This window comes from Centrocercus urophasianus, unplaced genomic scaffold, assembly GCF_019232065.1.
Source record: "Centrocercus urophasianus isolate 14NV4802_14NV808 unplaced genomic scaffold, USGS_Curo_1.0 seq_33, whole genome shotgun sequence".
NCBI classification, from domain to species: domain Eukaryota; kingdom Metazoa; phylum Chordata; class Aves; order Galliformes; family Phasianidae; genus Centrocercus; species Centrocercus urophasianus.
In genome coordinates this window covers 6,438,495-6,456,114 of record NW_024884900.1, presented here as the reverse complement: position 1 = coordinate 6,456,114, position 17,620 = coordinate 6,438,495, and the positions used below count along the sequence as shown (strand labels likewise).

The following is a 17,620-nucleotide window of genomic DNA, read 5'->3' as shown; positions in this document are numbered from 1 at the left end:
ATTTGCTTGATGTCTTAAAGCTGTGGAAAATGTGCACAGTCACAGGGGAATTGTCACAAGGCTATTTAGAGGCAGGGGCACATATGTAATAGAAAACTCTCAGCTGTGGATTAGAAAGCAGAAGTTGTTGCAGCTGTGGTAATCTGTGCATGTAAGCAAAGTGGTACAGCTGTGGGTGGTGATGCTGGGAAGTGTTGGTGCCTGTTTATGAGCCTGTCAGCTGGTGCTGATGTAGGGCAGGAGGATGGGAAGGACAAAGAAGCTGGTCTGCTGGCATTAACTGGTCTTCCTTTGAAGCCTGATGGATAGAGTCAGATATTGTATAATGCAACTAATTCTAATTAATTCCTGAAGAGTGTATTTACAGATGCTGCAAATGCATTCGATCTACGTGCAGCATTCTAATTCTGTGGCTAATGCATGCAGCTCAGACTTTGAACAGGCACTACTGCAGTGAGTTGGACAATAGGCCAATACACGCATTGAGCACTGTGCAGGCTTGCAGAATGAGTTTTTCTCTGCAGTGCTTTATGCTCCGTTTGCTGTTTAAATTTCAGATCCCAAATGCCCTACCAGATACCACTGCACACATGAAGCGGGTGTGCACAGCGTGGGGTTGACGTGGATCAGCAAACTGCAGAAGTTCCTTGACTCAGGTGAGGGTGAGACTGTTGTGCGTACAGGGAAACGGCTGATGTCTGAACACCAATGTTTTCTTAGCAGCAAGCAGGGGGTATTTGGGGAATACTGAGAATGCCTTACCCTGCAAGGTGGATGCTGTGCATTCCAACAGATCTCTTCCTTGCAGATGAAGAAGACAAAGATAGTTTACAAGAGCTGCGTGCAGAGCAGAAGTGCTTTGTCGAACATATTCTGTGTACAAAGCCATTGCCATGCAGGTAAAAAGCAAAACCTTTCTGCTGCTTCCAAATCAGTGTGTTATTCTGGGAAAACATCTATGATTTGCCCTCTTCTACTGCATTCTTGCTATTAAAGACAATAAAATCAACTTAATAGGATTCAAGTAAAATAAATAAGTAATTTGCAAATCAAGATTCTTAATGTATAGCAGCATGTACAAGCTAAATTCCCTGTGAGTGTCAGAATTACCTGTCAAAATAGAAGAAATTCCACTTCTGTTTACCTATCCCAGTGCATCTCTGGGGCTTGCTTCATCTAATAATCCTGATCCTTGATGTGTTCTTTTATCCCTGTGTTAAGACCAAGCTGTGCCTTGAGAGATCTTCTCATTTTTTGAGCTCTGAGTTCCCCACTCAGGGTCAGGAGGCACTGCAGGCATAGGCTGTGTGTTATCTGTGTCTGCTGCATCTTCTTGCTTTAATAAGGCTTAATCACTTCTGTTGAGTGCTCTGTATTAAATGTAATTAAAATGCAAGAAATAATCATTACTTGTGGTCCAAACACAAGTCAGATGAGTCATCTAGTCAGAAGGGCTGCTGAAGTCAGAATGGATGACAGATAGCCAGTGGTGTGAGTAGTAATGAACCTGTGGGATTGTGGTAGGAGAGGGAAGAAGGTTTCTGGGTCTTGGCAGATTTCTGCTTTTGATTCACAGGCAATCTGCATGGATGCTCCCTCCCTCAGGATGGATTGGTTTGCTTGGTACATTTGAATATCAGATTCCATTTTTTTTTGTTTTGCAGGACTCCTGGGGAGTGGTTCTTAGCTTTGTGACCCATGTCTGATTAAGCTGATTGCTGTGAACAGAGCCTTTCCCAAAGAATTTGCACAATTTTCAGGAAGAAAGTATGGTTTTTTGAACGGATGATTCTTCTGTTTTCTTCCCTTCAGGCAATCTGCTCCAGTTAGAGGATTTTGGATAGTATCTGATGTGCTGGGACCCACAATGATCTGCATCACAAATACCTACGAGTGCATCACAAGGCCACTCCTGTACGTGGTTTGTAATTGGACTGAAGTCCATGACTGCCTTACAAAAAGGATGTCAGGATTTCTTATTTTATTTGATTCTTTCACCCTAAATTTCTTCATCTCTCATAGCACGCACTGAAGTTTGCCTGCTGAATGTTCCTTGGCAGACCACTTAAGCCTTCAGAGAGAAGTTATTTAATACTGAAAAGGTGCTCTGAGGGGATATAACCAATCTATATCACTTCTAGTAGGGTTTGGACAAACCTTACATTAGTTGATTTTTGACATCGTTGTTGGCATTTTGTTCACTTTTATAACAAGGAATCTGCATAGCAGAAACTGAAGAGAGATTGGGACATGCTGCTATTGGAGAGCTTGCTTGCCTTGTTACTGAACTGGCTTTTAAATAAGAGGATACTTGAGATTCTTTTCCCTTTTTAGCTATGGCCAAAGAGGGGAATTTTGAGCTCCACCAGCCCTGCTTAGAGCTACATTTACAATTGAAGTATTTCATCTTTTAACTTGCTGTTGTAATGTGTGAATTCCACAGTGGATGAGTTCCTTGTTTTAATTACTGTTTAAAGTCAGTTGTAGTTTAAGGTTTTTAAGTGCTCTTGATGTTCTTTGGCAGAACTGCAGTCCATCCTGCATCTCCTTCTCTACTGTGTACCAAAGAAGACAAAGATGATGCGACTTCTCCTCTCCGTGTCCTGGCTGAATCACAGCATTCATTTGAGAAGCACATCCAAAGCATCCTGCGGCGTAATTCTGCCAACCCCTTGCTCCTAAAGTTGGTACAAACTTTTTCCTAGGGGAGCAGAAAAGGGAACTCCTTAGAAATGCCACATGCTTGTTGTCTCCTGTCTGAACACCACAGCAGCTTGGAAAGAGCAGTTATAGGCATGCAGTTTCTGCAGCAGACTTGTTCCTTTGGATGCAGCCACGAAAGCTGTTTGTCCTTGTTTCTGCTCAGTGTGATGCTAACCTCAGTGCTAGATTAGGCTGCTCAGGCCTTGTCTCGTTGGGTTTTGAGTGTTGTTTTAAAACATCTTGGGATCTTCTCATTAAGAAAACTGTATTACTGCAAAGGGATTTAGTTTTAGCCCCCCATTTTTGTATCCGAGGCCTTGGAGCTCTTACCATAAATGCCTTAAGTGACAGCCTTTGCAAGGAGCAGGGAAGAGTAGGATTGCAAAAACTTGTCTCCTGTTTATTCAGATCTGCTGATAAAGATGCTGCTCCTCCCCCTGAGGAATGCCTTCAGCTTCTTAGCAGAGCCACACAAGTGTTCAGAGAGGAATATATACTGAAACAGGATCTGGCAAAAGAGGAAATTCAGCAAAGGTAAGAAAAGACCTTCATAAGTTAAGTGCTGCACGCTGTCTCTGTGGAACGGCCTTACTGTGAACCCAGCACTAAAGCTCCCCTGCTGGAGTAACTCATGTAGCTGAGTAAAATGTATTCTGTGACTTCAGTTTGTGTAAGACTTCAATTTCTGGATTACCAGAAATGAAAACTGAGTTACCAAGGAAGCACTCAAGTAAAAATGCTTCTCTTCTGGTGAGAGTCTGCTTGTTGGTCTCCTGTGCTTCAGCATGGCAGGAAATCCTTTGGAAGTCCTTTGACCTCAGCAATAATTCTGACAAACCTGCTAAAAAGAAAAATTGCATTATATAAGTCTGTACTTCTTTTGACTGGAGTGGTTGATTTATGTTATAGAATTAGGCCAAAATGGAAGTGTTCTCAGCTGCCCATGTCTTGGTGCCTTCTGTGATATTTGCTATGTGGCCTAAATACTGACTTGGCTGGATTGTTGTTGGGGGTGGCTGAATTTTTTGTGTCTGTTTTTAAGAGTGAAGTTGCTGTGGGGGCAGAAGAAGAAACAACTGGAAGACCTTAATTACTGTCGAGAGGAAAAGTGAGTATAATGTGTGTGCATTTATCAAGTTAAAATCAGTAGAGATGTAACTGTAAATAAAACTTCTCAATTGCATTAAAGGAAAAGTTTGCGAGAAATGGCTGAACGGCTGGCTGACAAGTATGAGGAAGCCAAAGAGAAGCAAGAAGATATTATGAATAGGTGAGTGGAGACTGCCTTCTGTTTCATCACAGATTGCTTGCTGTCGAATGTGTGTGCACCAAGATGAAAGAATGAAGAAGAATGGCAGGCAGCACTGTGCTGGTTGTTTGGAAGACTGGCTTTCTGGAATTCTTTTTTTGCAGCTCAGAGATGATATTCAGTACTGAGTTTGCTTGCTGTGAGGGAAGTTGAGTCCTGAGCCCCTAAGACTTAAGCTAAATGACAAAGATGTTTCACAGTTATGTGCAAAACTCTTGTTGTCTGAGCATAACTTAGTCTGGACTATAAGTTAATTCAGCAGTATATCTTTTCTTGCACATGAAGGATGAAGAAAGTGCTTCGTAGTTTCCAATCTCAGCTTCCTGTTATATCAGACAGTGAAAGAGATATGAAGAAAGAACTGCAGACAATCCATGACCAGCTGCAGCACTTGAGCAATGCAATCAGACAGGTGAGATGAAATGTGGCCGGTCGGTTGCTGATAACGCTCATTAAATGATAGCACAGTCCTTCCACAATGACACAAAGCTGCTCTGCTAAATTAGCAGCAGTGGGCTGCAATAAATTCTGAACCTCATTATGAATCTAGATAGAACCTCTGCAACCTAGTGCAAAGCTAAGGAAGTCTCCATGCCATCTCTGGTCCCTGTACTGCTGTTTTCTTCTCTTGTGGAACAGTGCAAAAGCTTGCTGATTTTATCCCAATCAGAGTCAATTCGTTGTGGTGTGACGTGGTTGTAGCTACAATGTGCTTTCCCTCTAGTGGGCAGTGCCAACACTGACTGGGACTCCTTCCTTTCATACATGACTTCTAGGTTAAAATGAAGAAGGAATACCAGCAGAAAAAGATGGAAAAAGGCATCAGCCCACGAAAACCCAGCATCACCCTCAGTGCCTACCAGAGCAAGTGCATCCAAACCGTTCTGAAAGAAGAGTAAGTTCAAGCTTGGATCCTCCTAGAGTTTGAATGTAGCATGTACATAAGTTAGCCTTTTCAAGTTTCTAGAGTAAATATTACCTCTCTGCACCATGTGGTTGACTCATGCACCACCTGGAGCTTGTAGAGATGGTCTAAAGCATAGAATGTGCCAGCTTGTTAGAGTAGCACTGGTCATATTATGCTACTACTACTGAATCTGCTTTCAGGTCTCCTTTTGGCAGTCTATATGAAGTCTGTAATTAACAGAATCACTTAAAACAACATTCCCATTCTCTGCTTCTGTCCTATGAATTGTTTTTATTATTGACTGTCACCAAACAAAAATGACTTGCTGCTTTTTTATTTGAATTTATTTTTCTTGAAGGGGAGAACGCATAAGGGAAATGGTAAAGCAGATCAATGACATCAGAGGCCACGTGAACTTCTAACATCTCCAAGAGAATAAACCTACAATAAAAGGCTGGATAAGTTTTCATTATTCCGTAGTAATTCTCCTTACATATATTCAACATTCATACACTGAACAATACGTCTTTTCTTTATTATTTTGTAAAGATCAATTATGAATTAAAATACTTTTCATAAGACTCCTCACATGCTGTGGTCTTTGCATTTCTCCTGGCAGGACACAGTGCAGCAGGCTATTTCAAACCTGAAGTACGATAGTTAATACTCACAGCTAGCTTAGAAGTGAGGGAAAAGGTATCACTGTTTCCTTCAGAAAACTGCCTGGGGTTTGTCTGTGAGCCATCTCCTGCCTTTGATCCATGGCACAGTGACTGCAGTGGAAGCCTGTGGCAGAAGGCAGAGTAGAAAGACCAGAGAAGCGCGTACACTTCAGCAGCTTTTTTTAATTGGGAACACTTTCTTCATAAAGGACACACCTTCAATACAGTTAACAAATGGTTACACTTGAATCCTGTAGACAGCAGAATTCTACATCCACAATTGCACAGGACACCAATGGCTTGGTTCACTGGAATGCAGTATTAACTTCCAAAGACTCAGTCTGCCTTTCTCAAAAGCTGGCACTCTTGACATTAAAAGGCCAATTATCTGCTGTAGACAAACTTCAGTGGACAATAAGTAATTCTTGTTCCTCCCCCTCCCTCCCACACTTCCCCTTTCAAAAAGGTGACGTGGTCAAGCTCAGTTTTGAAAAGTAGTACTGCACTGCTACAAAAGTGGCACGGCAAGAGGTGCCAAAGTAAAGCTGTAAGGAAAGGAGGGCTGTTATTACCTGTTAGGTAACTAGGTTACCATACATGCTGCAAGAACACTTTTTGTACAGATTAAGACTATACAAGTATAGGAATGCATACAAAACTTGATCTTGCCCCTTTTACAGACTGCATAAATAAAATCCAGCTTTCTAATCCACTCACTGTGTATCAGAGCTGAACTGTCAGGTTAGAATTAGTGCCTGTTAAAAAAACACAAACTCTTACTGAGTGAGGAGAACCTACCACCCCATTCAAAACAAGCTCCAGAAAGCCAAGAACTGGAGGGAAGAGTGTTTAGTCTCTGATTTATTATAAGCGATATCATCATAATCCACTGAGTGAGCATCTACAGCTTTACAGCAAGAGTTTTTAACTGCCTTTCATTGACAGTGGTTTAATAAGTGCTCTGCAAATTTGGCACTTTCATTGTCTTTTTTGAAGGCCACTTTACATCTTCTTACATTTGCATTCAGCCAAAGCTTGAGTTACCACCTCTGAAGCCGTGCTTTCCTTCCCCAGCAGGACATTTGGTTGTAGCATCGCCCACCACTTCTGTGGATGGGTAAGCTTCTAATTTTAAAACAAATTTTTAAAAGGGATGACCAGCAGTTGGTGAAAAAGATCACTCACTCAGCCTCAAAATGGCCATAGTACTAAAACAGGGGCAAGGGTGCACAATGGAGTAAGGTGGTACAAAGGAAAACAATCACATCATCGCTGTATTTCCTTCCTCTCCAAACCAAAGGATGTCACTCCAGTGACACATACAGTACTGGTTCACAGCCAAGGAACTCAGCAGCCAGCACCACTCCTTTCAGTGCTCATTAGTCCCTTCTGAGCCCTACTCCACATACCTCCAGCCTCAGACCAGGCCTGCAGGCCATCACTGGCCACTGGGAAAAGCACACAAGCATGCATACGGGGACACACACACACGTACAACTTCATTCTGCAACTGCTGTAATTGTTGCTGTGTCTATGAATGATCACAGGCCGATCTCTCCCTCAACTGCTCTCCTCTATGGACTGCAGAAAGGCTCCCTGCGGCCATCATCACCTGCAATCTGACATCACCATGCCTACAGAAAGCCATTTGTAAAAATTCACTAAGGAAAAACCTCACCAGCCCTGCAGAGTCCAAAATGATCAGCCATGGCCATGGTTGAGGGGAAGGCAAGAACAGGCAGGAAGATGGGGCTGCTGATGATAGGTACTGACAGTCAGACTAGAAAGGGATGCTGAAATGCCATTAACAGTTCTCTTGCATTAGAAAAACAGTCCATAAACTCAACTAAAAGTTATTTTTCAGCATGTGTCTTCAGGTGCAATTCCTCAAGCGTTCAGCTTGCTCAGAAGATGCACGTCATCATTGTAGTTTAACCAGAAAACAACAGGTTTCCTTAAATCACTGCTGCACAAGTTAACAACCAGTACCCAGTTAGGAGTCAGTTTTATGGAAGGAAGAGAATGCAGGAAAAAAGCCTTCCAGTCTGCAGCTCCTTAATAAAGCCCACCCAAGATTTTTATTCAACAGAATACAATGCTGACCCTTGGAAAACTGAATGCAAAACACCTGCTATCAGATTTCTGCATCAGAAGGCAGCTGCTCTCACCTCACAGTTCAGTAAATGCTGAGATAAAGAACCTAAGTACCAAGATAAAGAACCTAAGTCACACTTCAACTTCTTTTAAATGAAACAAGGACACATTTGGAAGATGACAGCCCTGCCATCTATTACTCTAGTTGTTACTAAGGTAGGAAGAATGGGTTTGAAGTGTCAGCATTACGAAAGAAATTAATTTCTAGGGTGCCTTATTTCTTGGAATAAATGATAAGCAACTGAGCTCATATGCTTCTTTTTGGCTGTTTTTAAGGCATTCCTCTCCAAAACCACCTGTCCTAACTTCATGTCAGTAGCAGACATACACTGCTAAAATAGGATTTAAGTACCTAACAAAATATAGTTATGTGCATTACAGTACAGAGCATTCTCTGTCACTTCTGTTTTTTTCATCATCACCAGATCTATGGTATGCAAAGATAACAGTAAACAATAGCAGAAAGCTTAAGATATAAATTCTGGACAATAACAAGCTCTCTCAACCTCTTCTCTTCGAATTGAGTCTTTGCTAGGGACTAGTCCAAGAACTCAATATGCACCACCACTATTACCACATCTGTACATTAAAGTGTTCCTATTCAACTGCGTGCATGAAACTCCACTAAAAGGAGAAAAAGGAGGAATGCTTATGTTACCATCGTGTTACTCATATAAAAATCCCAAACCTGCAACCTGATCAATCACCAGAATGTCCTGCCTTAGCCGTTACACAGTGTCATTTAAATGCATGCTTACAGAAATACAGGACAGCATACGAACCAACTCTGAGCAATAACACAATGCTGTACTTCTAAGTAAGAGATGCACTGCACCTTTCCAACTTGAACCAGCAGAATAACGCAGCTCCAGCAGTTTGTGCTCTGTGACAGAGTGCCATCACTGTTTTGGATACTATTAAAACTGACCCAGAAGAGGAGGGTGAAACTGACTTTGCTTTGTTTAACATCTTACCTTGACCATGCCTGGTGCCACCTACCAGAGCAGAGCTGCCCTTTGCCAGTACTCAGACAATGCACAGGGTTTTTGCTAACATATTTTCTTCACGTGGAGAAGGAATTACTGGTACTGCTCAGCTTTCAAGATGAGAAAGAACTAGCTGTAATTCCAGGTATTAAGTTACATTTGTGAAAAGTGATTACAGAACAGTGCATTTCTTGTGCTTTTCTTTAAGGATCAGAATCCAGAGGAAGCATTGCAAGGAGCTACGTTCTCAGTACAGTTTTCAGAGTTTTCTGGATTGGCATTTATCTGTTCAGGAGACACACAGCTCACTTGTGACCATCACATTTCAGCAGCATTCATATTCTTCAACACAAAGTCAATGGTTAAAAAAAATACAACACTGAGTTATGAAATAAGATCAATATCCAGTGTCCTGCTAATAAAGTCATATTTTAATATAAAATATTCATACAGCATACTCTACACCTCATTCTCTCTGCTAGCTGAATACTGTTACTGACTATTCAAACAGAAAAACTTCAACCACTTTGCTCTTCAATGTTTTGGAGGGACAATATGGTTTCCAGCAGCTACTTTGATCACAGTATTGGGGGGGAAAGGAAAAAGGGAAAAAACAGGGGGTAAATGTTCCAAAATTCTACATCAGGTTACGAAGTTGGCTGAAAGAGGGGAAGTTTTTCAGAATGTAAGGACTGATCCCACTCAGTGGAACATGAAACACCGCACCCATTAGTGTTTCCATTAGAAAGTTCTCCTTCCTACACAACAAGTCACTCTTGTGCTCTCTTCCTGCCCAGCACGAAACCTTTTCCCCTCTAGAAACAAAACTTAAGTCATTGCTCCCCTCTGTTGTCTTCTGCTCTTTCAGTTAGAGTTAAATAATAATTAATGTTGCTATAAAGATGAGTTAAAAACCCCAAACGCAGCCTTGGAGCACGCTCCTCAGGGTGTCATGTTTCAGGAAGCTGATTAATGTCCGTCAGTTTTGTGTCATTCAGGATTGCACGGATTCTCTCCAGGGAATCTGCCTGCCGGATCCGCTCCAGCTGCACCTATGGAGGACCAACAGACACAATGAGTGAGTAAAACCAGAACTGAGCAATCACATTTAGAACTTAGCAACCCCTACTACCTGCACAAGCAGGCGAGACATCAAATTATCATTGGCTGAAAAATGCAAGGCTTGAAGGAACACAGACTTAATTCAGAACCAAGAATGTGTGGTGGAAAGACATAAGGTTGCTGTGTTTTTAAGATACAGGCTACACTTTAGAGTGCCCGAGCAATCCTCCATCTTCCCTCTGCTTTGTCTAATAACCAGCCACTCACCACAGAGGTCAGGCAAACTGGAGGAGATGTCTAAAGCAACATAAACTTTCATGGAAGTAACAGACATGCCTGACACACACCTTCAGGCCTCTCAAGATTAAAGCTAAAACACTTCCAGAGGAGCTCCCTTTGCCAAGTGCAGTCCTGTTACTTGCTTTTCTGATAAACTCTCAAGTCACTTCATGCTGAAAAATCCCCAGCAGAACTGCAAGTAAATTAATGCAGAGAGATCATCATTTATTTGGATGGGGAGCAAGCTTCGTGTTAGCATCTGAATTTTCTGCTGTAAATTCCCAGCCACTGGTTAACTGATTTTTAATTCTCCTTCATTGCAGATACCTAAACTTGGCCAGTCGACACCTCACCCAGCAGCAAGATACCCAAATTCTCATTCAGTAGTAATCTCTCTTCTTGTGTTAGACAGCAGACTTTGTACTATGGACAGCAGATACAGCACAAACCATTGCATAAACATTGAAAACATAAACAGAAGCTAAAATGTAATGACTGCTTAGGGGCAGAAAAACAAAGTACACAGCTACAACACGCTCACTGAGGTAACTACTGAAGGCCTTCCACGCTGCCTGCAGGTTTTGAAAGAACATTGCGTGTCTTCAAAGTAGTGTGTATATTTTTGCTCTTGGAACTGCACACACCAGCCCATGCTGTACTTTAGAAAGGGAGGATGATAATAAGCAAGAAACAATTTCACCAGCCAGCAGAATTCAATAGTCCCTCTTGTACTAGGTATGCCTCCAGAAAAAATCAGAACAAAAGAAGACAGTTCCCCCTACTGTCCATCCACCTGAGCTCTGTTTAGTAAACAATCTCCTACATTCCTGTTTTTGTTTTCCAAATAAACCTGAACTCCTGACTCAAAACAATCTGTACTAACTCTGCTGAATTTCACTCAGTGGACTCAGCAAGAACCCAAAGGACAGAGAGCACCGAACTTCAGCGTATCGCTTGTGAACAAGGATCCCACTGGTTCTGATGGGGAGCAAATCCAAAAAACAGACACTGACAGTGAGATCTAACCTTGCCCCCTGAGGATAACACCATCCTGCAAACACTGCATCTACAGCTCCCTTGGTGCTCTGTACAGTTAACAGTAAGAGAGAGATCAGCTGGATTTAGCCTTGATGAAGACCCCTGCCAGAACTCACTGTGCCATCACCACCCACATATTCCACCTCTTGGAGGACATACAAGGAGAGAAAAGCAACAATAACAAGGATAAGACTTGGATAGCATAAAAAGAAAGCAGCAAGTACAGCATGAAGAAGAACCATTCCATATATTCAGGACCAAGCAGTAAAAGTTCCTGATTCTGTCCTCAAATTTTTCACATTATAAAATGCAACATGGTGTGTCATATAGTAAAGAAGTCAGGAAATGGACAATGAAATGATGAAATGCTGGGGCCCAAAATTACTGTCTCTTATTACTCTCTAGAGCTTATCACAGTAACTGTACATCTTTGTTGCTGAGAACAGGTTGAAATCAATAATCAGAATTAAACCCTCTGATATAAATATTATACTAGCAATACCTAATCAGTTTACTACACTAATAACTCTAAAGATTTCTCATAATTATCAACACAAGGAAAAATTTTAACTGCTGTAACTTATTTCAGCTCCATAGAAGCAGAGACACACCTCACAGGTTGCACTGCCCTTACCTGAAGTGTCTGAGAAAGCTTTACAAAATCTCTCTGCACTTGCTCACTGACATCTAATTCAGTCTGCAGCCTCTGAGCTTTATTCTTCTCTTCAAACACCAGCTGCTCAAGGTTTGCCTGCAGAGAAAAAGAGCCTTTATGCTACGTTTAAACAGCAAAAAAAAAAAAAAAAAAAAAAAGAGAAACTTGCATAAACTGATTATAGCACAATACTGGAGCAAGAAAACACGGTTATTATCAGTGAGCTGGCAAGAAATTAATCCAGTCAATCTACACTTCAGTTTTACAAAATGCAAAATATGGGGCTAATACTCATCAGTCAAGTCTTATCATGATTAGATAGGTTCAAGTATGAAAAAGTCCCATGTCTTTTAACAGCAGTGTGCTCAGGGATCTCAAAATGAAAAAGCATCATTCTGAGCTTCTTTGCAACCTGACTGTAGATGAAGGGCAGTAACCTGCTGATGAAAATGTAATTATCTTGCTATCTTTAATTTTAGTCAAAGAAGTCTTTGGGGGAGGGAGAAGAGAGAAGAGAAATAATAATTGTGATCTGATTTCTCTTTTTTTTCTTTTTCTTCTTCTATCTGTCGAAGTAGGGCTCCTTCCTTCAGCAACAGAACAATAACGTTTATTCAGAAATATTAGAGCATTCAGACCAAGGCTGGTTGATCAAGAAGCTTTCTTCAATTTTATCTTTGGAAGACAACCCAAAAGAGATATTCAAGTCAGCAGCAACTCAGATCCAGTGCTTTAAAACTCCAAGTGCTAAGTGATTTTAAACCAGCAGAGATTATTTCAATCCAGAATCTTACCAACATTCCAAAACTTCCTCTCCCATTCTTAGGTAGTGATATATCCTCTGGATAGAGCCTGATTATCAAAGAAGATGTATATGTACTTTACTGTACATAACCTGGACATATCTACCTTTGCTGCTGTTTCCTTCTTCAGCTGTTCTTCCAGAGTGTTCTTTGTTTCCTGCAGACTCTCCAGCTGCTGTAGGCTTTCCTGTGAAGAACTTTCTAACTATATAATTAAGAACAAAGCAAAACGATTAACCAAAATTTCTGGCACTTCCATTTCTCACAGTCCCTCCACTCAGGAAGTCTTTGTGCCTCTCCAGGGATTCAGAAATGAACCTAAGCAATACTTCTAAGGATACAGAAAGCACAATCTGTTTTTCTCTCTTTTTTTTTCAGAGCTGGAGAGAAGTAGCCAAAGCTAATATTTTGGTTATTAATTAGGTAACCTAATGTTAGCTAGAAATTAGCTAAGTTAATCTTTAGGTTACAGATTAATAAACAGACAAAACACTTTTTAAGTACCAGACCTATAAAAGTATGAAGTCAGACTCTGGGACCAATTCAGCAATTCTATCCTTCGGAGTTGCAGAAATGACCCAATGTATTTCCTTTGAAATGGTCACAGAAGAGGTTTATAACACAGCTGTATGTACACTCTTAGTTGCTGCTGAGGGTTGCAGTACATTGAGAGCATCCAGTACGTCAGTGCTGTTAGTAAGAAAATTTTCAAGTGCCTATAATGGTGCTCCCTCCTACAGAAGGTTTATGTACATCAGTCCTCCACCATCCACAAGCAAATTGAGATGAAGGAACAAGAATGTGGCATATTTTAGTCTCCCTAGTTCAGCTCTCTTTCTCTCCCAGTGGCAGGCAGACTAAAAACAAATATATATTTATTACTGATATGTCTAAGGCAGTTGGGAAAAAAAGGTAATTTTCTCAGATAGTAAGTGGGCAATGTCAAAGACACCAAAACAGTGCTGCTTTCAAAGTCCTGACAGAACTAGCAGAAAAAAAGAATTCTATTTGCTTTGTTTAAACACATGTAAAAACCCTACAGTGAAAAGGCTCCTTACCTGTTCTTTCTCTGCTTTTATTCTTTCCAGTTCAGCTTTTAAACTGGAAATGGAAGCTGAAAAATAACAATATTAAAGCTTGAATGCAAGAAAAATCGCATCTTCAATTACCCATTTTGAGACTTTTACCCCTGCTCACCGATTTCCTCTTTGCAATTCTCTATTTCCAGCTGTAGAGTTTCTTCTATGTTCTCTTTCAAATATTGTTCAGCTTGAATCTGTTCTTTTAAGAATAAAATCTCTGCCTTAAGTTTCTCCTCAAGGTGATCTGCTGCTGTCCTCACACTAATGATGTCTTCACGATATTTTAAAATCAGCTCCCGGAGCTCCTGAATCAACGATGAGCAAGGAGTTGTGTTATGATTGTCAGATATGCAAAGTACCATATCTCTATAAAGTTGTGCTACCCCAACGTTTGCTCCACCATACCAGATCTTGCACCCAGCAAGATATTACAACAGAACTACAATGAGTTTACTTGGTCATGGTAAATGAAATGCTTGTAAAGATGCTTGTCTCCATAGGGCTATTTATTGCCTGCTCCCCTGCCTTTCGCTCCCTACTCCAACCCATCTTTTAAGCTTGGTGTGCTCAAGTTGTGAGTGAGTGGACATAGACAGGAGATCTCTTGCTTTTTCGAGGCTCATGATTATCACTGGCTTAAACCTTAATGCCTAGGCAGAAAATAAAACAATGGACTTAAATTAGTGAATCAGTACTTGCAATGGAGCAGTGGTGATTGAGGGGTTTGCACATTAAGAATTAAGTAGCTGTTGGGTCAGAATAACAAATTATTCTCTGAAGCACATTCATAACACCGCTCACAATCAGCAGTGGGAATCAGATAAATGGTTCAGTACATCACAGAATATCGGGTTCTAATCCCAAATATTGTTCAGCATACTGCTTTGAGGCAGCTTTTGGATAAAGAAGCATCTTCCAGTGACAAGTCACACGTGTTGTTTGTGTTAATGATTTAAAAATGTTTTACCTCTGCTGCTTCTGGTAGAATGAAATCTTCAGCTTGTTGTAAAGACACATGTAAGCTATGTTTTCCTTGAAGACTTTCATTATCTTTCTGCAGTCTCACCAACTCTTCTGAAACCTGCTCCCTTGACTGCGTCAGGACAGCCTTCCAATAAAAGGAAAAGCATAAGTTCTCACTTAGGATCATGTTCAGATCTCTTCATGCCCTACTTACTATCACTGCTTTCAAAAGTCCGGTGGATTTTTTGTAAAAGAAAGGAAACAAATGGGTTTGTGGATCAAAATTATCAATCCCCTCTGCTGCCTGGCTTACGCATTAGAAATAAAGGCAGATGAAAAGAAGCAAGCAGTAAATACAGGACTGACAGATTTCCCAGTTTTCTTCCATATTTATCCATTAGCTAACTGTGCTCATGCAGAAAATACATTTCAGGAACTGCCAGAGCTGTTTATTAAAGTCATGTAACAGCTCTGCTGTAAGCTCAGGTTATTAACTTTAAACACTCAACCTGAAATCTTCAGCGGTGGAGGCTGCCTCCTATGCCTTCTAACATCAAACAGCTCATCCTTTGCAAAGAACAAGTATTAGGAAAACATAGTTTTGTCTGCATTACAAAATAAATAAATCCAGTGAAATTTTTTGAGAGGAATCACAGCTCAGACGTCTTTGTATGAGTATTGTAGGTGGCCACTTCTGAAAAGGAAATGCAGATCAATACGTTCTCTGAATCTCCTGCATCTCCAGCAGGCACTACCTCACACAGAACACCAAACAGAACGTATCTACAAGTGATATCCTGCAGGATGCCAGAAATGCAATACTGAGATTGAGAAGAAGGAATCTTTCCTCCCAGCACTGCTGCATAAGGAAGGACAAAAGAAGAAGCCTGATTCCAATACAGAAGGGAATTGATTGGTTTAAGGAAGTCAGACTTCATTCTGCCCTAGAAAATGAAGGTCCTATTCCTGTCCCCTGGCATAATTCCTACGTGAGACTCAAAATAGTTTTTAAAAAGTAAGCTCCCAGACATACCACTTTCTGGGTGTTAGGGCTAATATTTTAAGTCTGACCTGCTAAAACACTGAGCATTCATCTCAAGCTGAAGAAAGTCTACTTCGTCTTCAGATTTGAGGTGAAATGGGATATTAAATATACATGAAAGGTAAGAAAAATAGTTGTCATAGAATCATAGAATCATAGAATCACCAAGGTTGGAAAAGACCTAAAAGATCACCCAGTCCAACCGTTCACCTATTCCCAATAGCTCCTACTAAACCATGTCCCTCAACACAACATCCAGTCTTTCCTTGAACACCCCCAGGGTCGGTGATTCCACCACCTCCCTGGGCAGTCCGTTCCAGTGCCTGACCACCCTTTCTGAAAAGTAATACTTCCTAATGTCCAGCCTGAATCTCCCCTGCTGTAGCTTGAAGCCATTCCCCCTGGTCCTATCACTAATGACACGAGAGAAGAGGCCGACCCCCAGCTCACTACAACCTCCCTTCAGGAAGTTATAGAGAGCAATGAGGTCTCCCCTGAGCCTCCTCTTCTCCAGGCTGAACATTCCCAGCTCCTTCAGCCTCTCCTCATATGGCCTGTGTTCCAGACCCCTCACCAGCTTTGTTGCCCTCCTTTGAACACGTTCCAGGGCCTCAATATCTTTCTTGCAGTGAGGGGCCCAAAACTGGACACAGTACTCGAGGTGCGGCCTCACCAGTGCTGAATACAAGGGAACAATCACCTCTCTGCTCCTGCTTGCAACACTGTTTCTGATGCAAGCCAGGATGCCATTGGCCTTCTTGGCCACCTGGGCACACTGTCAGCTCATATTCAGCCGAGCATCAATCAATACCCCCAGGTCCATTTCCTCTATGCAGTCCTCCAGCCACACCGCCCCAAGCCTGTAGCGTCGCCTGGGGTTGTTGTGGCCGAAGTGCAGGACCCGGCATTTGGCCTTGTTGAAACTCATCCCATTGGCTTCAGCCCAGCTCTCCAGCCTGTCCAGATCCCTCTGTCTAGTAAGCTTGATATTCATCTATGTGCCTACACATTTGATTTGTGATACACTGGCCTCAGAGACTGTATCAGAGCTCACATGGTCAGTATTTTTACGTGTTTTAACACAGAGCACTCCCTAGCCAGACTCAGGCAGTCTTTTACAAGCACTCTGAGACCCAGAGGTTAGACAAACAGTGTCATTCAAGTGATCTCTTGGTTTAAGCTGTCTTACCATTTGCTCCTGCACACTTCTCTTTGCTTGAGAAAACGCCTGCTGCAGCTCATTGAGGAAATTCTCTGACTTCTGACATTTAACCATTAGCAAAGAGATCTTAAAAAAACAAAAACACACAAGAAAAAACCCACAATCAAACAAAAATAAACACATACAGAGATATAAAGCATGGAACAGATTTTGAAGAACAACATACTGAAATTCCCTGTTATAATTGCTAACATATGCTTTGCCATTTCAAACTAACCTACTAAAATTGATCTTGTTAATTGCTTTCTCAGTAAAGTGATGTCACATTTCTTTTCCTTTTTTTAGCTAACCCCAGAAATGGTCATCTTTGCTGCCTTTGCAGCAGGTAGTTCACCCAAGAACAACAGAAGACAAGAAAGAGTTGTTGTTACACACTATTGAATAACGTCTCTTGATTCCTACCAGCTTCTTTACAAAATGCTTGTACCTGATTAGAGGAGTCTTCAGCACTTTGTTTCATATACTCCTCCAGTTCCTGTTTATCTTTCATTGTTTTTTCCAGCTGGTCATTAGCCTGCCTCAGCATCACCTGCAGCTTTTTCACCTATGTTATTAGAACAAAATAATTTTCCATGAATCTGGGGAGTACTCATTCTCTGAACAGAAATATAGCTTGTCCATCCCACCCCAAGCAATAAAAACAATCCCTCAAAATACTATGCAACACAGAAGTTCTGCTGTTCCAAAAAAACTGTGCATCACTGACTACACCTATGAAGAAAAAGGACATCAAACAGCTCTGGAGCACTGCTG

General features: G+C 41.4%; 2 protein-coding genes across 4 annotated transcripts in view; one reads left to right on the top strand and one right to left on the bottom strand.

The window, feature by feature from the left end:
* Positions 1-5,507, top strand: part of NUP88 (nucleoporin 88) — an 8,857-nt gene extending 3,350 nt beyond the window's left edge. Inside the window, 11 exon segments of the mRNA XM_042829919.1 lie at positions 1-11; positions 488-656; positions 809-899; positions 1,813-1,914; positions 2,525-2,683; positions 3,112-3,237; positions 3,746-3,811; positions 3,893-3,973; positions 4,298-4,424; positions 4,789-4,907; positions 5,278-5,507. The exon segment at positions 1-11 is cut by the window's left edge and continues 82 nt beyond it. Coding sequence (XP_042685853.1) covers positions 1-11; positions 488-656; positions 809-899; positions 1,813-1,914; positions 2,525-2,683; positions 3,112-3,237; positions 3,746-3,811; positions 3,893-3,973; positions 4,298-4,424; positions 4,789-4,907; positions 5,278-5,341 — 1,115 coding nt within the window. The 3' untranslated portion in view covers positions 5,342-5,507.
* Positions 5,238-17,620, bottom strand: part of RABEP1 (rabaptin, RAB GTPase binding effector protein 1) — a 44,778-nt gene continuing 32,395 nt past the window's right edge. For all 3 annotated transcript variants that reach the window (XM_042829916.1, XM_042829917.1, XM_042829918.1), the window contains 8 exons: positions 17,295-17,411; positions 16,835-16,933; positions 14,608-14,748; positions 13,756-13,945; positions 13,617-13,672; positions 12,665-12,763; positions 11,735-11,851; positions 5,238-9,773 (listed from right to left, as the gene is read on the bottom strand). In XM_042829916.1, the coding sequence (XP_042685850.1) occupies positions 9,672-9,773; positions 11,735-11,851; positions 12,665-12,763; positions 13,617-13,672; positions 13,756-13,945; positions 14,608-14,748; positions 16,835-16,933; positions 17,295-17,411 (921 nt within the window). In that variant the 3' untranslated portion in view covers positions 5,238-9,671. The remainder of the gene's footprint in view (positions 9,774-11,734; positions 11,852-12,664; positions 12,764-13,616; positions 13,673-13,755; positions 13,946-14,607; positions 14,749-16,834; positions 16,934-17,294; positions 17,412-17,620) is intronic.